General features: G+C 57.4%; 2 protein-coding genes across 2 annotated transcripts in view; one reads left to right on the top strand and one right to left on the bottom strand.

Annotated features, from left to right (window-relative positions):
- gpkow (G patch domain and KOW motifs) overlaps positions 1-6,261 on the bottom strand; it is an 18,053-nt gene extending 11,792 nt beyond the window's left edge. The window contains exons 1-4 of the mRNA XM_070869116.1: positions 6,066-6,261; positions 3,434-3,594; positions 1,838-1,977; positions 218-324 (exon numbers count right to left, since the gene is read on the bottom strand). Of these exons, the coding sequence (XP_070725217.1) occupies positions 218-324; positions 1,838-1,977; positions 3,434-3,594; positions 6,066-6,226 (569 nt within the window). The 5' untranslated portion in view covers positions 6,227-6,261. The remainder of the gene's footprint in view (positions 1-217; positions 325-1,837; positions 1,978-3,433; positions 3,595-6,065) is intronic.
- Positions 6,262-7,097: 836 nt separating this feature from the next.
- Positions 7,098-14,152, top strand: part of LOC139240570 (membrane-associated guanylate kinase, WW and PDZ domain-containing protein 1-like) — a 117,917-nt gene continuing 110,862 nt past the window's right edge. The window contains exons 1-3 of the mRNA XM_070869115.1: positions 7,098-7,198; positions 10,858-11,160; positions 12,814-12,930. Of these exons, the coding sequence (XP_070725216.1) occupies positions 7,144-7,198; positions 10,858-11,160; positions 12,814-12,930 (475 nt within the window). The 5' untranslated portion in view covers positions 7,098-7,143. The remainder of the gene's footprint in view (positions 7,199-10,857; positions 11,161-12,813; positions 12,931-14,152) is intronic.

Raw genomic sequence — 14,152 nt, 5'->3', positions numbered from 1 at the left:
CCACACACACACACACAGGGGCCCCCCCCCCACACACACACACACAGATCCCCCCCCCACACACACACACACAGGGCCCCCCCCCACACACACACACACAGATCCCCCCCCCCCCCCACACACACACACACACACAGATCCCCCCCCACACACACACACACACACACACACACACACAGACCCCCCCCACACACAGGGACCCCCCAGAGGCACTCACTGTTTGAAGGTGTGCCCGATGCCCTCTCCTGCCTTCCAGCCCATGCCCCGCAGCATGGCCATGCCGTAGGCCTCGACGGGAACTGCCTCGTACTCGGCGTCTGTGGACTGAGCAGAGGGAGAACACCGCCCCACACACCAGGGGCGGGCGGGCGAGTGAGTCAGAGACGCCTCCGCAGTCGAGCGGCTGGCGCACAAACAACCCCTTGGCCCCAAGCCTCCCAACCCGCTCCCTTCACAATCCATCCCCGTCGCAGCCAAGGGTATAACTCGCATCTGGGGACGCAATCGGATACATCCAAACTGCGCGGCACACGTGACCCCCCCCGCCCGCCTGCCCTCATAGCGAATACTCGCTGGTAGATCCTGGTTGAATATCTGAGGCCGAGAAGTTTGGCTGCCCCCTGGATGGTTAACGGGAAGGGTCAGAGGGGTCGATGGAGCCACTTGCGACACCAAGCAGCCATGGTTCATACACACCCAGGTTCAGTGCAACCGGCTGCATTTCGATGGCGCCTTTATGGTTCCCCAAACATCACAAGGCGCCTCACTTGAGCGACTATCCAGCAGCACCTGACCCCGAGCCACATTCGGAGATATTAGCCACAGGTGACCAAAAGCTGGGTCAGAGGTGGGTTTTAAGGAGCGTCTTGAAGGAGGAGAGAGAGGCGGAGAGGTTTAGGGAGGGAGTTCCAGAGCTTGGGGCCCAGGCAGCAGAAGGCACGGCCACCGATGGTGGAGCGATTATAATCAGGGATGGTCAGGGGGGCAGAATTAGAGGAGTGCAGACATCTCGGGGGTTGTGTGGCTGGAGGGGGTTACAGAGATAGGGAGGGGTTACAGAGATAGGGAGGGGGTGACAGAGATATGGAGGGGTGTAGGGGCAGGGGGGGTTACAGAGATAGGGAGGGGTGTAGGGACTGGAGGGGGTTACAGAGATAGGGAGGGGTGTAGGGGCTGGAGGAGGTTACAGAGATAGGGAGGGGTGTAGGGGCTGGAGGAGGTTACAGAGATAGGGAGGGGTGTAGGGGCTGGAGGAGGTTACAGAGATAGGGAGGGGTGTAGGGGCTGGGGGGGTTACAGAGATAGGGAGGGGTGTAGGGGCAGGGGGGGTTACAGAGATAGGGAGGGGTGTAGGGGCAGGGGGGGTTACAGAGATAGGGAGGGGTGTAGGGGCAGGGGGGGTTACAGAGATAGGGAGGGGTGTAGGGGCAGGGGGGGTTACAGAGATAGGGAGGGGTGTAGGGGCAGGGGGGGTTACAGAGATAGGGAGGGGTGTAGGGGCTGGGGGGGTTACAGAGATAGGGAGGGGTGTAGGGGCTGGAGGAGGTTACAGAGATAGGGAGGGTGTAGGGGCAGGAGGGGTTACAGAGATAGGGAGGGGTGTAGGGGCTGGAGGGGTTACAGAGATAGGGAGGGGTGTAGGGGCAGGAGGGGTTACAGAGATAGGGAGGGGTGTAGGGGCTGGGGGGGTTACAGAAGGATTTGAACACAAGGATGAGAGTTTTGAATGAAGGCGTTGCCGGACCCTCTGCCCCCCTCGCCCTGCCTTTGGCCCCCGCCCCCCCGCCCCCAGCGTACGCACCGCGCGCCATTGACCCCCCGGCGACCCTTCACCTACCGACTCCGGCCTCATCTCGACGTTGACCTTCTCACCATCCTCGAGGCCGTCGGGCGCCTGGTTCACCCTCAGGAGGGGGATGTTGAGGTTCGAGTCGTCCCGGGTGCCCTCCTTCCATCTCTCCTGGTATTTCTGAGACTCTGAGGGCAGAGGGCGGAGGTGAGGAGCGCGGAGTGATGGGGGCAGCTCACTCCGTTTCACAAACCCCGCCACCCCACCCGCTGGAGCCCCGCACTGTCGGAGGGGCAGTACTGAGGGAGCCCCGCACTGTCGGAGGGGCAGTACTGAGGGAGCGCCGCACTGTCGGAGGGGCAGTACTGAGGGAGCCCCGCACTGTCGGAGGGGCAGTACTGAGGGAGCGCCGCACTGTCGGAGGGGCAGTACTGAGGGAGCCCCGCACTGTCGGAGGGGCGGTACTGAGGGAGCACTGCACTGTCGGAGGGGCGGTACTGAGAGAGCCCCGCACTGTCGGAGGGGCGGTACTGAGGGGGCCCCGCACTGTCGGAGGGGCAGTACTGAGAGAGCCCCGCACTGTCGGAGGGGCAGTACTGAGGGAGCCCCGCACTGTCGGAGGGGCGGTACTGAGAGAGCCCCGCACTGTCGGAGGGGCGGTACTGAGGGAGCCCCGCACTGTCGGAGGGGCGGTACTGAGGGGGCCCCGCACTGTCGGAGGGGCGGTACTGAGGGAGCGCCGCACTGTCGGAGGGGCGGTACTGAGGGAGCGCCGCACTGTCGGAGGGGCAGTACTGTCGGAGGGGCAGTACTGAGGGAGCCCCGCACTGTCGGAGGGGCAGTACTGAGGGAGCGCCGCACTGTCGGAGGGGCAGTACTGAGGGAGCGCCGCACTGTCAGAGGGGCAGTACTGAGGGAGCGCCGCACTGTCGGAGGGGCAGTACTGAGGGAGCGCCGCACTGTCGGAGGGGCAGTACTGAGGGAGCGCCGCACTGTCGGAGGGGCAGTACTGAGGGAGCCCCGCACTGTCGGAGGGGCGGTACTGAGAGAGCCCCGCACTGTCGGAGGGGCGGTACTGAGGGAGCCCCGCACTGTCGGAGGGGCGGTACTGAGGGGGCCCCGCACTGTCGGAGGGGCGGTACTGAGGGAGCGCCGCACTGTCGGAGGGGCGGTACTGAGGGAGCGCCGCACTGTCGGAGGGGCAGTACTGTCGGAGGGGCAGTACTGAGGGAGCCCCGCACTGTCGGAGGGGCAGTACTGAGGGAGCGCCGCACTGTCGGAGGGGCAGTACTGAGGGAGCGCCGCACTGTCAGAGGGGCAGTACTGAGGGAGCGCCGCACTGTCGGAGGGGCAGTACTGAGGGAGCGCCGCACTGTCGGAGGGGCAGTACTGAGGGAGCGCCGCACTGTCGGAGAGGCGGTACTGAGGGAGCCCCGCACTGTCGGAGGGGCGGTACTGAGGGAGCGCCGCACTGTCGGAGGGGCGGTACTGAGGGAGCCCCGCACTGTCGGAGGGGCGGTACTGAGGGGGCGCCGCACTGTCGGAGGGGCGGTACTGAGGGTGAGGGATCTAACTCGCGTTGAACCAGCTGCCAGGACCGCACCAGGTTTTCAGCCCCCCTCCCCACCCGTTCCCCACCCCTACCTTCGATCAGCTCCTGCACGGCCTTGGACAGAACCTCAGAGTCCTCCTGCTCCCCTCCGGGCACGACCTCCTTCACTTTACTCCCAGGCTCAGGCCTGTGCCATCGGTTCTTCTGGATGAGCGGGATGATGAGCTCGCGTGGCTTGTCACGGGGTTTAACACTGAGGGGAGAGAGAGAGAGAGAGAGAGATGAGCTGCCTCGTGTCGCACTGTCGGAGGGTCAGTACTGAGGGAACGCCTCACTCCCTCTTAAATATATTCAGTGACTTGGCCTCCACAGCCTTCTGTGGTAGAGAATTCCACAGGTTCACCTCCCTCGGAGTGAAAACATTTCTCCTCATCTCGCTCCTAAATTTCCTACCCCGTATCCTGAGACTGTGAGCCCTTGTTCTAGACTTCCCAGCCCCGGGGAAACATCCTCCCCGCATCCAGTCTGTCCAACCCCGTCAGAATTTTATACCTTTCAATGAGATCCCCTCTCATTCTTCTAAACTCCAGTGAATACAGGCCCAGTCGACCCAATCTCTCCTCATACGGCAGTCCTGCCCACAGGTTCACAATTCTGTGAGTGAAGAAGTTTCTCCTCATCTCGGTCCTAAATGGCTGACCCCTTATCCTTAGACTGTGATCCCTGGTTCTGGACTTCCCCAACATCGGGAACATTCTTCCTGCATCTAACCTGTCCAGTCCCGTCAGAATTTTATATGATTCTTTGAGATCCCCTCTCATTCTTCTAAATTCCAGTGAATATAAGTCTAGTCGATCCAGTCTTTCTTCATATGTCAGTCCTGCCATCCCAGGAATCAGTCTGGTGAACCTTCGCTGCACTCCCTCAATAGCAAGAATGTCCTTCCTCAGATTAGGAGACCAAAACTGAACACACTATTCCAGGTGAGGCCTCACCAAGGCCCTGTACAACTGCAGTAAGACCTCCCTGCTCCTATACTCAAATCCTCTCGCTATGAAGGCCAACATGCCATTTGCCGCCTTCACCACCTGCTTTACCTGCATGCCAACCTTCAATGACTGATGTACCATGACACCCAGGTCTCGTTGCACCTCCCCTTTTCCTAATCTGTCACCATCCAGATAATAATCTGCCTTCCTGTTTTTGCCACCAAAGTGGATAACCTCACATTTATCCACATCATACTGCAATAATACTTTGTCCTTATGTTTTTCCTACCAAAGTGGATAACTTCACATTTCTTTAACGATTTATGCACACATACCCCCAGCTCTCTCTGTTCATGCCCCCTTTAATGCTGCGGATATGTGGGCGGAAGCAAAAATCAGGGTCATGCATGACAGCAAGGTTGCGAAGAGTCTGGCTGAGCCTCAGACAGAAGCTGCAGGGGGGACAGGGATGGAGTCGTTGGGCGGGGAATACCGAAAATAATGGCTTCGGTCTTCCCCGGTATTTAATCAATCATTTTGAAGACCTCTATATTAGATCATCATTCAACCTTCTTGTTTCCAGAGGAGTAAAAAAAAAGGACCCAAATCCGTCCATTCTTTCCCGGCCGGTGACACTGCTGGGAAATTTTGCTGGGCTTAAGGAGCGGTTTGGCTCAGTGCCGTGGACTTTTTACAGTAGACACCTCAAGTCGCTGGAGAAATACCACCAACGGTGTCTCCGCAAGATCCTACAAATCCCCTGGGAGGACAGACGCACCAATGTTAGCGTCCTCGACCAGGCCAACATCCCCAGCATCGAAGCACTGACCACACTCGACCAGCTCCGCTGGGCAGGGCCACATTGTCCGCATGCCCCAGACACGGGACTCCCAAAGCGAGCGCTCTACTCGGAACTCCTTCACGGCAAATGAGCCAAAGGTGAGCAGAGGAAACGTTTCAAGGACACCCTCCCTGATAAAGTGCAACATCCCCACCGGCACCTGGGAATCCCAGGCCAAAGACCACCCTAAGTGGAGGAAGTGCTTCTGGGAGGGCACCTCGAGTCTCGTCGCCGAGAGCATGCAGAAACCAAGCGCAGGCAGCGGAAAGAGCGTGCGGCTAACCAGACTCCCCACCCACCCTTTCCTTCAACCCACCGTCTGCCCCACCCGGGGCAGAGACGGTAATTCCCGCGTCGGACTGCACGGCCACCCGAGAACTCACTCTTGGAGCGGGGCGTAAGCAAGTCTTCCTCGATCCCCAGGGGCTGCCTATGATGATTGGCGATAAATAATTAGGTCAGCCCACAGCCTTCTGGTTTCCAGAGGGAAAAAAAAGAGACCCAAACCCGACGGGAACACCCTCGCGTAAGGTGGTCGTGAACATTAAGAAATAGGTGCAGGAGTCGGACATTCGGACCCTCAATGAGATTGTGGTTGAGCTGATCACGGACTCAGCTCGGTGGGCCGTTTCGCTGGGCAAATGGCGCGGTATGAGCGCAAATTGTAGTTTTGGCGCCGCCTCCCCCAGTCGAATATCCACCCCCATGGGGGTCGGGGTTTGACGCAGGAGGAGGTAAAGCCTCCCACCACTGGCGGCGCTGCAGCAGGGTGAGCACAATAAAAACACAGCGCCGCCAGTGGCGGGCCCGGGGCGCCGTGACAGCGTGACATGTTGACATAGGGAATGGCCCATTGTAAGTGTTGACATGGCGGCGGGGAACGTGAAGAGCCACCTGAGGATCTCCCCTTGCTCCAGGCCGCTCACCGCCTCTCTCTCGGCGGCCGGATCCGTGATCGCCGCCGTCGTCCGCACTTTGCTGACGGTGCGAGTGAAGCCAAACGACACCGGGCCCCGCTCCGCCCCGTCCTCGGGCAACCGCGTCCGCTCCGCCATCTTCTCGCTCTTTCTCTCGCTCTCTCAGCACACAGCGCAGGCGCCGCCGGCTCCCACCCCCCCCCCTTCGCCACTGCGCAGGCGCCTCTAACACCCTTCCTCGCCACTACGCAGGCGCTGCCGGCGCTCCTCGCCAGTACGCAGGCGCCGCCGGCCCCCCCCTCGCCACAGCGCAGGCGCTTCAGCTCCCGCCCCCGCCGCTCGCCGGGAAATGGAGTCCCGCCGGCGGCGAGAGCGACTACAGCTCCCGGCTCGCATCGCGCGCGGCAGCTGAATTCCAGCCAACCCCGCCCCTCGCTTTCCCCTTTCTCGCCTCAGACTATTTGCTCTGGGGAGCGGCCCTCCCACGGCCGCGCACGCTCGATGAAATCTACGGCCGCCTTCGAAAAAGAAAATAAATTTAGTGAGGCCAACCGCCGCAGAGCACAGGGCGCATGCGCAAAATGGCGCCCGGCCGTTTAGCCCCCCGGGGCACTACAAGACCCAGAAGGCAGCTCACGGGGATTTGTTTATCCACAATTTAAAAAGGCCAATGGGCGAGTGATCTGATGTCTTTAATTGTTTCTTTTGCCTGCCCTGTGGAGAAGATCAGTTTTAAAAGAAACCCTGGAGGGGGGGGGGGTGTTCTGTTGTAAAGGTGCCGCGGAAGGGGGCCCACGTGCCCGCGGGCCAATGGGAAGGCAGCGTTGGCCGGATGAGTGACAGGAGCGCGCCCCGCCGGCCAATCAGCGGAGAGAAGCCGTTGGTTGCTGGGCGGCGGCGGCGCGAGGCGGCGGGGGCGTGGCTCTGTGAGGGGCAGGCGCGCGCGGCCACGCCCCCCCTTCCAGCTGAGCTCGGTCCCTGGAACCTCGCCTGTCAATCAAAGCTCTCTCTCTCTCTCTCTCTGCATCCAGTCTGCAGGCAATGGGTGGCATTGGATGCACCAAGTGTGTGGGGCAGCGAGAGCAGGGCCCCAGCCAGCCTCTGCAGCAGGTAAAACACTTGCCCCTGGCTGCACTGCACTGCATGCAAAGCACGGGCTGGGCAATTCCCAGCTTTTTAGGGGAGGTAGAGGGGAGGGGAAGGGGGGGGGAAAGACGGTTTGCATCGGGCACAGATGCCCGTCACACCCGCCGTCAAGCGGGCATCCTCGCCCCATCTCTGCATTCAGCAAATAATTGTTCCCGCGTGGGTTGGCGCTGCTCCCCGGGGACGGATTAGACACCCGGGGGGAGAGAGGGACAGGGGGTAAAGTTGGCAGAGGACGGGGCGATGGTTGGGTAGGGGCAGGGGCATAGGGGAACAGGCAGCGGGAGAGAGCGCGAGAGGGTGCAGGAAGAAAGGCGTTGCATTTGTGCAGGGCCATTCACCAACGGACGTCCCAAAGCGCCTCACGGCCAACGAAGGACCTTTTTTGGTGCGGTCGTTGTTGTATTGTGGGAAACGCCAATTTGCGCACAGCAAGCTCCCGCACACAGCGATGTGATAATGACCCAGATCCTCTGTTCATTGAGGGTTAAATATCGGCCCCAGGACACCGGGGAGAACTCCCCCTGCTCTTCGTCCAATAGTGGCCCCGGGATCTTTTACATCCACCCGAGAGGGCAGACGGGGGCCTCGGGTTTAACGTCTCATCCCGAAACACGGCATCTCCCACAGTGCGGGGCTCCCTCAGTACCGCCCCTCCGACAGTGCGGGGCTCCCTCAGTACTGCCCCTCCGACAGTGCGGGGCTCCCTCAGTACTGCCCCTCCGACAGTGCGGGGCTCCCTCAGTACTGCCCCTCCGACAGTGCGGGGCTCCCTCAGTACTGCCCCTCCGACAGTGCGGGGCTCCCTCAGTACTGCCCCTCCGACAGTGCGGGGCTCCCTCAGTACTACACCATGTATCTTAACCCCGTGTTGTACCTGCCCTGGGAGTGTTTGATGGGACAGTGTAGAGGGAGCTTTACTCTGTATCTAACCCCGTACTGTACCTGCCCTGGGAGTGTTTGATGGGACAGTGTAGAGGGAGCTTTACTCTGTATCTAACCCCGTACTGTACCTGCCCTGGGAGTGTTTGATGGGACAGTGTAGAGGGAGCTTTACTCTGTATCTAACCCCGTACTGTACCTGCCCTGGGGGTGTTTGATGGGACAGTATAGAAACATAGAACATAGGTGCAGGAGTAGGCCATTCGGCCCTTCGAGCCTGCACCACCATTCAATATGATCATATCTGATCATGCATCTTTAGTACCCCATTCCTGCTTTCTCTCCATACCCCTTGATCCCTTTAGCCGTAAGGGCCACATCTAACTCCCTTTTGAATATATCTAACGAACTGGCCTCAATAACTTTCTGCGGTAGAGAATTCCACAGGTTCACAACTCTCTGGGTGAAGAAGTTTCTCCTCATCTCGGTCTAAATGGCTGACCCCTTATCCTTAGACTGTGACCCCTGGTTCTGGACTTCCCCAACATCGGGAACATTCTTCCTGCATCTAACCTGTCCAATCCCGTCAGAATTTTATATGTTTCTATGAGATCCCCTCTCATTCTTCTAAATTCCAGTGAATATAAGCCGAGTCGATCCAGTCTTTCTTCATATGTCAGTCCTGACATCCCGGGAATCAGTCTGGTGAACCTTCGCTGCACTTCCTCAATAGCAAGAACGTCCTTCCTCAGATTAGGAGACTAAAACTGAACACAATACTCCAGGTGAGGCCTCACCAAGGCCCTGTACAACTGCAGTAAGACCTCCCTGCTCCTATACTCAAATTCCCTCGCTATGAAGGCCAACATGCCATTTGCCTTCTTCACCGCCTGCTTTACCTGCATGCCAACTTTCACTGACTGATGTACCATGACACCCAGGTCTCGTTGCACCTCCCCTTTTTCTAATCTGTCACCATTCAGATAATAATCAGCCTTCCTGTTTTTGCACCCAAAGTGGATAACCTCACATTTATCCACATTATACTGCATCTGCCAAGTATTTGCCCACTCACCTAACCTGTCCAAGTCACCCTGCAGCCTCTTAGCATCCTCCTCACAGCTCACACCGCCACCCAGCTTAGTGTCTTCTGCAAACTTGGAGATATTACACTCAATTCCTTCATCCAAATCGTTAATGTATATTGTAAAGAGCTGGGGTCCCAGCACTGAGCCTTGCGGGACCCCACTAGTCACTGCCTGCCATTCTGAAAAGGACCCGTTTATTCCGGCTCTCTGCTTCCTGTCTGCCAACCAGCTCTCTATCCACATCAGTACATTACCCCCAATACCATGTGCTTTGATTTTGCACACTAATCTCGTGTGGGACCTTGTCAAAAGCCTTTTGAAAGTCCAAATACACCACATCCACTGGTTCTCCCTTGTCCACTCTGCTAGTTACATCCTCAAAAAACTCAAGCATGATTTCCCTTTCACAAATCCATGCTGACTTGGACCGATCCTGTCACTGCTTTCCAAATGCGCTGCTATTTCATCTTTCATAGTTGATTCCAACATTTTCTCCACCACCGATATCAGGCTAAGCTATAATTACCCGTTTTCTCTCTCCATCCTTTTTTAAAAAGTGATGTTACATTAGCTACCCTCCAGTCCATAGGAACTGATCCAGAGTCGATAGATTGTTGGAAAATGACCACCAATACATCCACTATTTCTAGGGCCACTTGCTTAAGTACTCTGGGATGCAGACTATCAGGCCCCGGGGATTTATCGGCCTTCAATCCCATCAATTTCCCTAACACCATTTCCCGCCTAATAAGGATTTCCTTCAGTTCCTCTTTCTCACTAGACCCTCGGTCCCCTAGTATTTCGGAAGGTTATTTGTGTCTTCCTTCGTGAAGACAGAACCCAAGTATTTGTTTAACTGGTCTGCCATTTCTTTGTTCCCCATTATAAATTCACCTGAATCTGACTGCAAGGGACCTACGTTTGTTTTCACTAATCTTTTTCTCTTCACATGTCTATAGAAGCTTTTGCAGTTAGTTTTTATGTTCCCTGCAAGCTTCCTCCCATATTCTATTTCCCCCTCCTAATTAAACTTTTTGTCCTCCTCTGCTGAATTATAAAATTCTCCCAGTCCTCAGGTTTGCTGCTTTATCTGGCCAATTTATATGCCTCTTCCTTGGATTTAACACTATCCCTAATTTCCCTTGTTAGCCACGGTTGAGCCACCTTCCCCATTTTATTTCTACGCCAGACAGGGATGTACAATTGTTGAAGTTCATCCATGTGATCTTTAAATGTAGAGGGAGCTTTACTCTGTATCTAACCCCGTGCTGTACCTGCCCTGGGAGTGTTTGATGGGACAGTGTAGGGGGAGCTTTACTCTGTATCTAACCCCGTGCTGTACCTGCCCTGGGAGTGTTTGATGGGACAGTGTAGAGGGAGCTTTACTCTGTATCTCACCCCGTGCTGTGAGAGTGTGACTGTGTCGAGGAAGGCTTACTACTGCCTCTCCCCACCCAATCTGATTGTAAATAAGCCTGCCGTTAAGGAACTGGTTACTTATCAGCCAGCTATGTGACCTTTACGCCCCGTGATGTGTGCATATTGTATTGTGATCAGCTCCACAATTGGCCGGGGAAAGGGTTGGGCGTGTGGGAAACAGTCTGTGAGATGTTCACCCTGTCTCTCTCTGTCCCCCTCTCTCCCCCCACCCAGACATGCTGAGGAAGCTACTGAACGTCACTCACTGGACGCAGAAGGCCCGCGAGAGCATGGTGCCGCGGGACGAGGAGGGGAGCCTGAGCCTGCGGGTGTTGGGCGGGGCGGAGTATGGGCAGCTCCTGTACCTGGCCCAGCCCGGCCCGGAGGTCAAGGGTCGGCCCCTGGGCGGGAGACCGCAGGCCGGAGACCTGCTCCTCGAGATCAACCAGGCTCCCGTGTCTGGCCTGACCCACCGGGACGCCCTGGGACTGCTGGCCAACGCCCGCCAGCCCGTCCACATTAAAACCGTGCCACAAGGTGAGTGTGTGAGCCCGGCGCGGGGGTCAGAGCGGGGTCAGAGCGGGATCAGTGCAGGTCAGGGCGGGGTCAGTACAGGTCAGGGCGGGGTCAGAGCGGGGTCAGAGCAGGGTCAGTGTGGGGTCAGTGCAGGTCAGGGTGGGGTCAGCGCGGGGTCAGTGCAGGTCAGGGTGGGGTCAGAGCGGGGTCAGAGCGAGGTCAGTACAGCTCAGGGCGGGGTCAGTGTGGGGTCAGAGCGGGATCAGTGTGGGTCAGTGTGGGGTCAGGGCAGGGTCAGTGTGGGGTCAGTGTGGGTCAGAGCGGGGTTAGTGGGGGTCAGAGCTGGGTCAGTGTGGGTCAGAGCGGGGTTAGTGGGGGTCAGAGCGGGGTTAGTGGGGGTCAGAGCGGGGTTAGTCGGGGTCAGTGTGGGTCAGAGCGGGGTTAGTGTGGGTCAGTGCGGGGTCCGTGTGGGGTCAGAGCGGGGTTAGTGGGGGTCAGAGCGGGGTTAGTGTGGGTCAGAGCGGGGTTAGTGTGGGTCAGAGCGGGGTTAGTGTGGGTCAGAGCGGGGTCAGTGTGGGGTCACTGTGGGTCAGAGCGGGATTAGTGTGGGTCAGAGCGGGGTCAGTGTGGGGTCAGAGCGGGGTCAGAGTGGGGTTAGTGTGGGTCAGAGCGGGGTCAGTGCAGGGTCAGAGCGGGTCAGTGTGGGGTCACTGGGTCAATGTGGGGTTAGTGTGGGTCAGAGCGGGGTTAGTGTGGGTCAGAGCGGGGTCAGTGTGGGGTCAGACCGGGGTTAGTGTGGGTCAGAGCGGGGTCAGTGTGGGGTCAGAGCGGGGTTAGTGTGGGTCAGAGCGGGTCAGTGTGGGGTCACTGGGTCAATGTGGGGTCAGTGCAGGTCAGAGCGGGGTCAGTGCGGGGTCAGAGTGGGTCTGTGTGTGTGAGTGTGAGTGAGTGCGTATGTGTTTGTGTGAGTGAGTGTGTGACAGTGTGAGTGAATGTGTGTGAGTGAGTGTGTGTGAGTGAGTGCGTATGTGTGAGTGTGTGTGTGAGTGTGTGAGTGTGAGTGTGTATGTGTTTGTGTGAGTGAGTGAGTATGTGAGTGATTGTGTATGTGAGAGTGTGAGAGTGTGAGTGAGTGAGTGTGTGTGTGAGTGTGTTTGTGTGAGTGAGTGAGTGTGTGTGTGAGTGAGTGAATGTGTGTGTGAGAGAGTGTGTGTGTGTGTGAGTGTGAGTGTGTGAGTGTGAGTGTGTGAGTGTGAGTGTGTGTGTGTGTGTGAGTGTGTGTGTGTGTGTGTGAGTGAGAGTGAGAGTGAGAGTGTGGGTGTGGGTGTGAGTGTGGGTGTGAGTGTGAGTGTGTGTGTGAGTGTGTGTGTGTGTGTGTGTGTGTGTGTGAGTGTGAGTGAGAGTGAGAGTGTGAGTGTGAGTGTGGGTGTGAGTGTGAGTGTGGGTGTGAGTGTGAGTGTGGGTGTGGGTGTGAGTGTGGGTGTGAGTGTGAGTGTGAGTGTGGGTGTGGGTGTGGGTGTGAGTGTGGGTGTGAGTGTGAGTGTGAGTGTGGGTGTGGGTGTGAGTGTGAGTGTGAGTGTGGGTGTGAGTGTGAGTGTGAGTGTGAGTGTGAGTGTGAGTGTGTGTGTCGAGACCGGGCATCAGATGATTCTCCCTCACCTCCCCTCCCCTCAGGTTCCCAGTTGAACTGCGACCTGCGGCACTTCCTCAAACAGTCCTTCAGCAAAGGCTCGGCAGATTTCGATCTCCAGGAGCGGATACGGCAGAACCTGTACATCCGAGCGGTGCCATGTGAGTGAACAGAGCATGCGGGCACCGAGACTGGGGGGGAGGGGGAGGGGGAGGGGGAGGGGAAATCAGAATAGAGCTTTACTCTGTACCTAACCCTGCGCTGTACCTGCCCTGGGAGTGTTGGATGGGACAGTGTAGAGGGAGCTTTACTCTGTATCTAACCCCGTGCTGTACCTGCCCTGGGAATGTTGAATGGGACAGTGTAGAGGGAGCTTTACTCTGTATCTAACCCCCTGTACCTGCCCTGGGAGTGTTTGATGGGACAGTGTAGAGGGAGCTTTACTCTGTATCTAACCCTGTGCTATACCTGCCCTGAGAGTGTTTGATGGGACAGTGCAGAGGGAGCTTTACTCTGTATCTAACCCCCTGTACCTGCCCTGGGAGTGTTTGATGGGACAGTGGAGAGGGAGCTTTACTCTGTATCTAACCCCCTGTACCTGCCCTGGGAGTGTTTGATGGGACAGTGTAGAGGGAGCTTTACTCTGTATCTAACCCCCTGTACCTGCCCTGGGAGTGTTTGATGGGACAGTGCAGAGGGAGCTTTACTCTGTATCTAACATGTGCTGTACCTGCCCTGGGAGTGTTTGATGGGACAGTGCAGAGGGAGCTTTACTCTGTATCTAACATGTGCTGTACCTGTCCTGGGAGTGTTTGATGGGACAGTGTAGAGGGAGCTTTACTCTGTATCTAACCCCGTGCTGTACCTGCCCTGGGAGTGTTTGATGGGACAGTGGAGAGGGAGCTTTACTCTGTATCTAACCCCCTGTACCTGCCCTGGTAGTGTTTGATGGGACAGTGTAGAGGGAGCTTTACTCTGTATCTAACCCCCTGTACCTGCCCTGGGAGTGTTTGATGGGACAGTGCAGAGGGAGCTTTACTATGTATCTAACCCGATGCTGTACCTGCCCTGGGAGTGTTTGATGGGACAGTGTAGAGGGAGCTTTACTCTGTATCTAACCCCGTGCTGTACCTACCCTGGGAGTGTTTGATGGGACAGTGCAGAGGGAGCTTTACTCTGTATCTAACCCCGTGCTGTACCTGCCCTGGGAGTGTTTGATGGGACAGTGTAGAGGGAGCTTTACTCTGTATCTAACCCCGTGCTGTACCTGCCCTGGGAGTGTTTGATGGGACAGTGTAGAGGGAGCTTTACTCTGTATCTAACCCCCTGTACCTGTCCTGGGAGTGTTTGATGGGACAGTGTAGAGGAAGCTTTACCCAGAAC

This window comes from Pristiophorus japonicus, chromosome 32 (genome assembly GCF_044704955.1).
Source record: "Pristiophorus japonicus isolate sPriJap1 chromosome 32, sPriJap1.hap1, whole genome shotgun sequence".
NCBI lineage: Eukaryota > Metazoa > Chordata > Chondrichthyes > Pristiophoridae > Pristiophorus > Pristiophorus japonicus.
The sequence above is the reverse complement of the archived record's forward strand: the minus strand, read 5'-3'. Positions and strand labels throughout refer to the sequence as shown.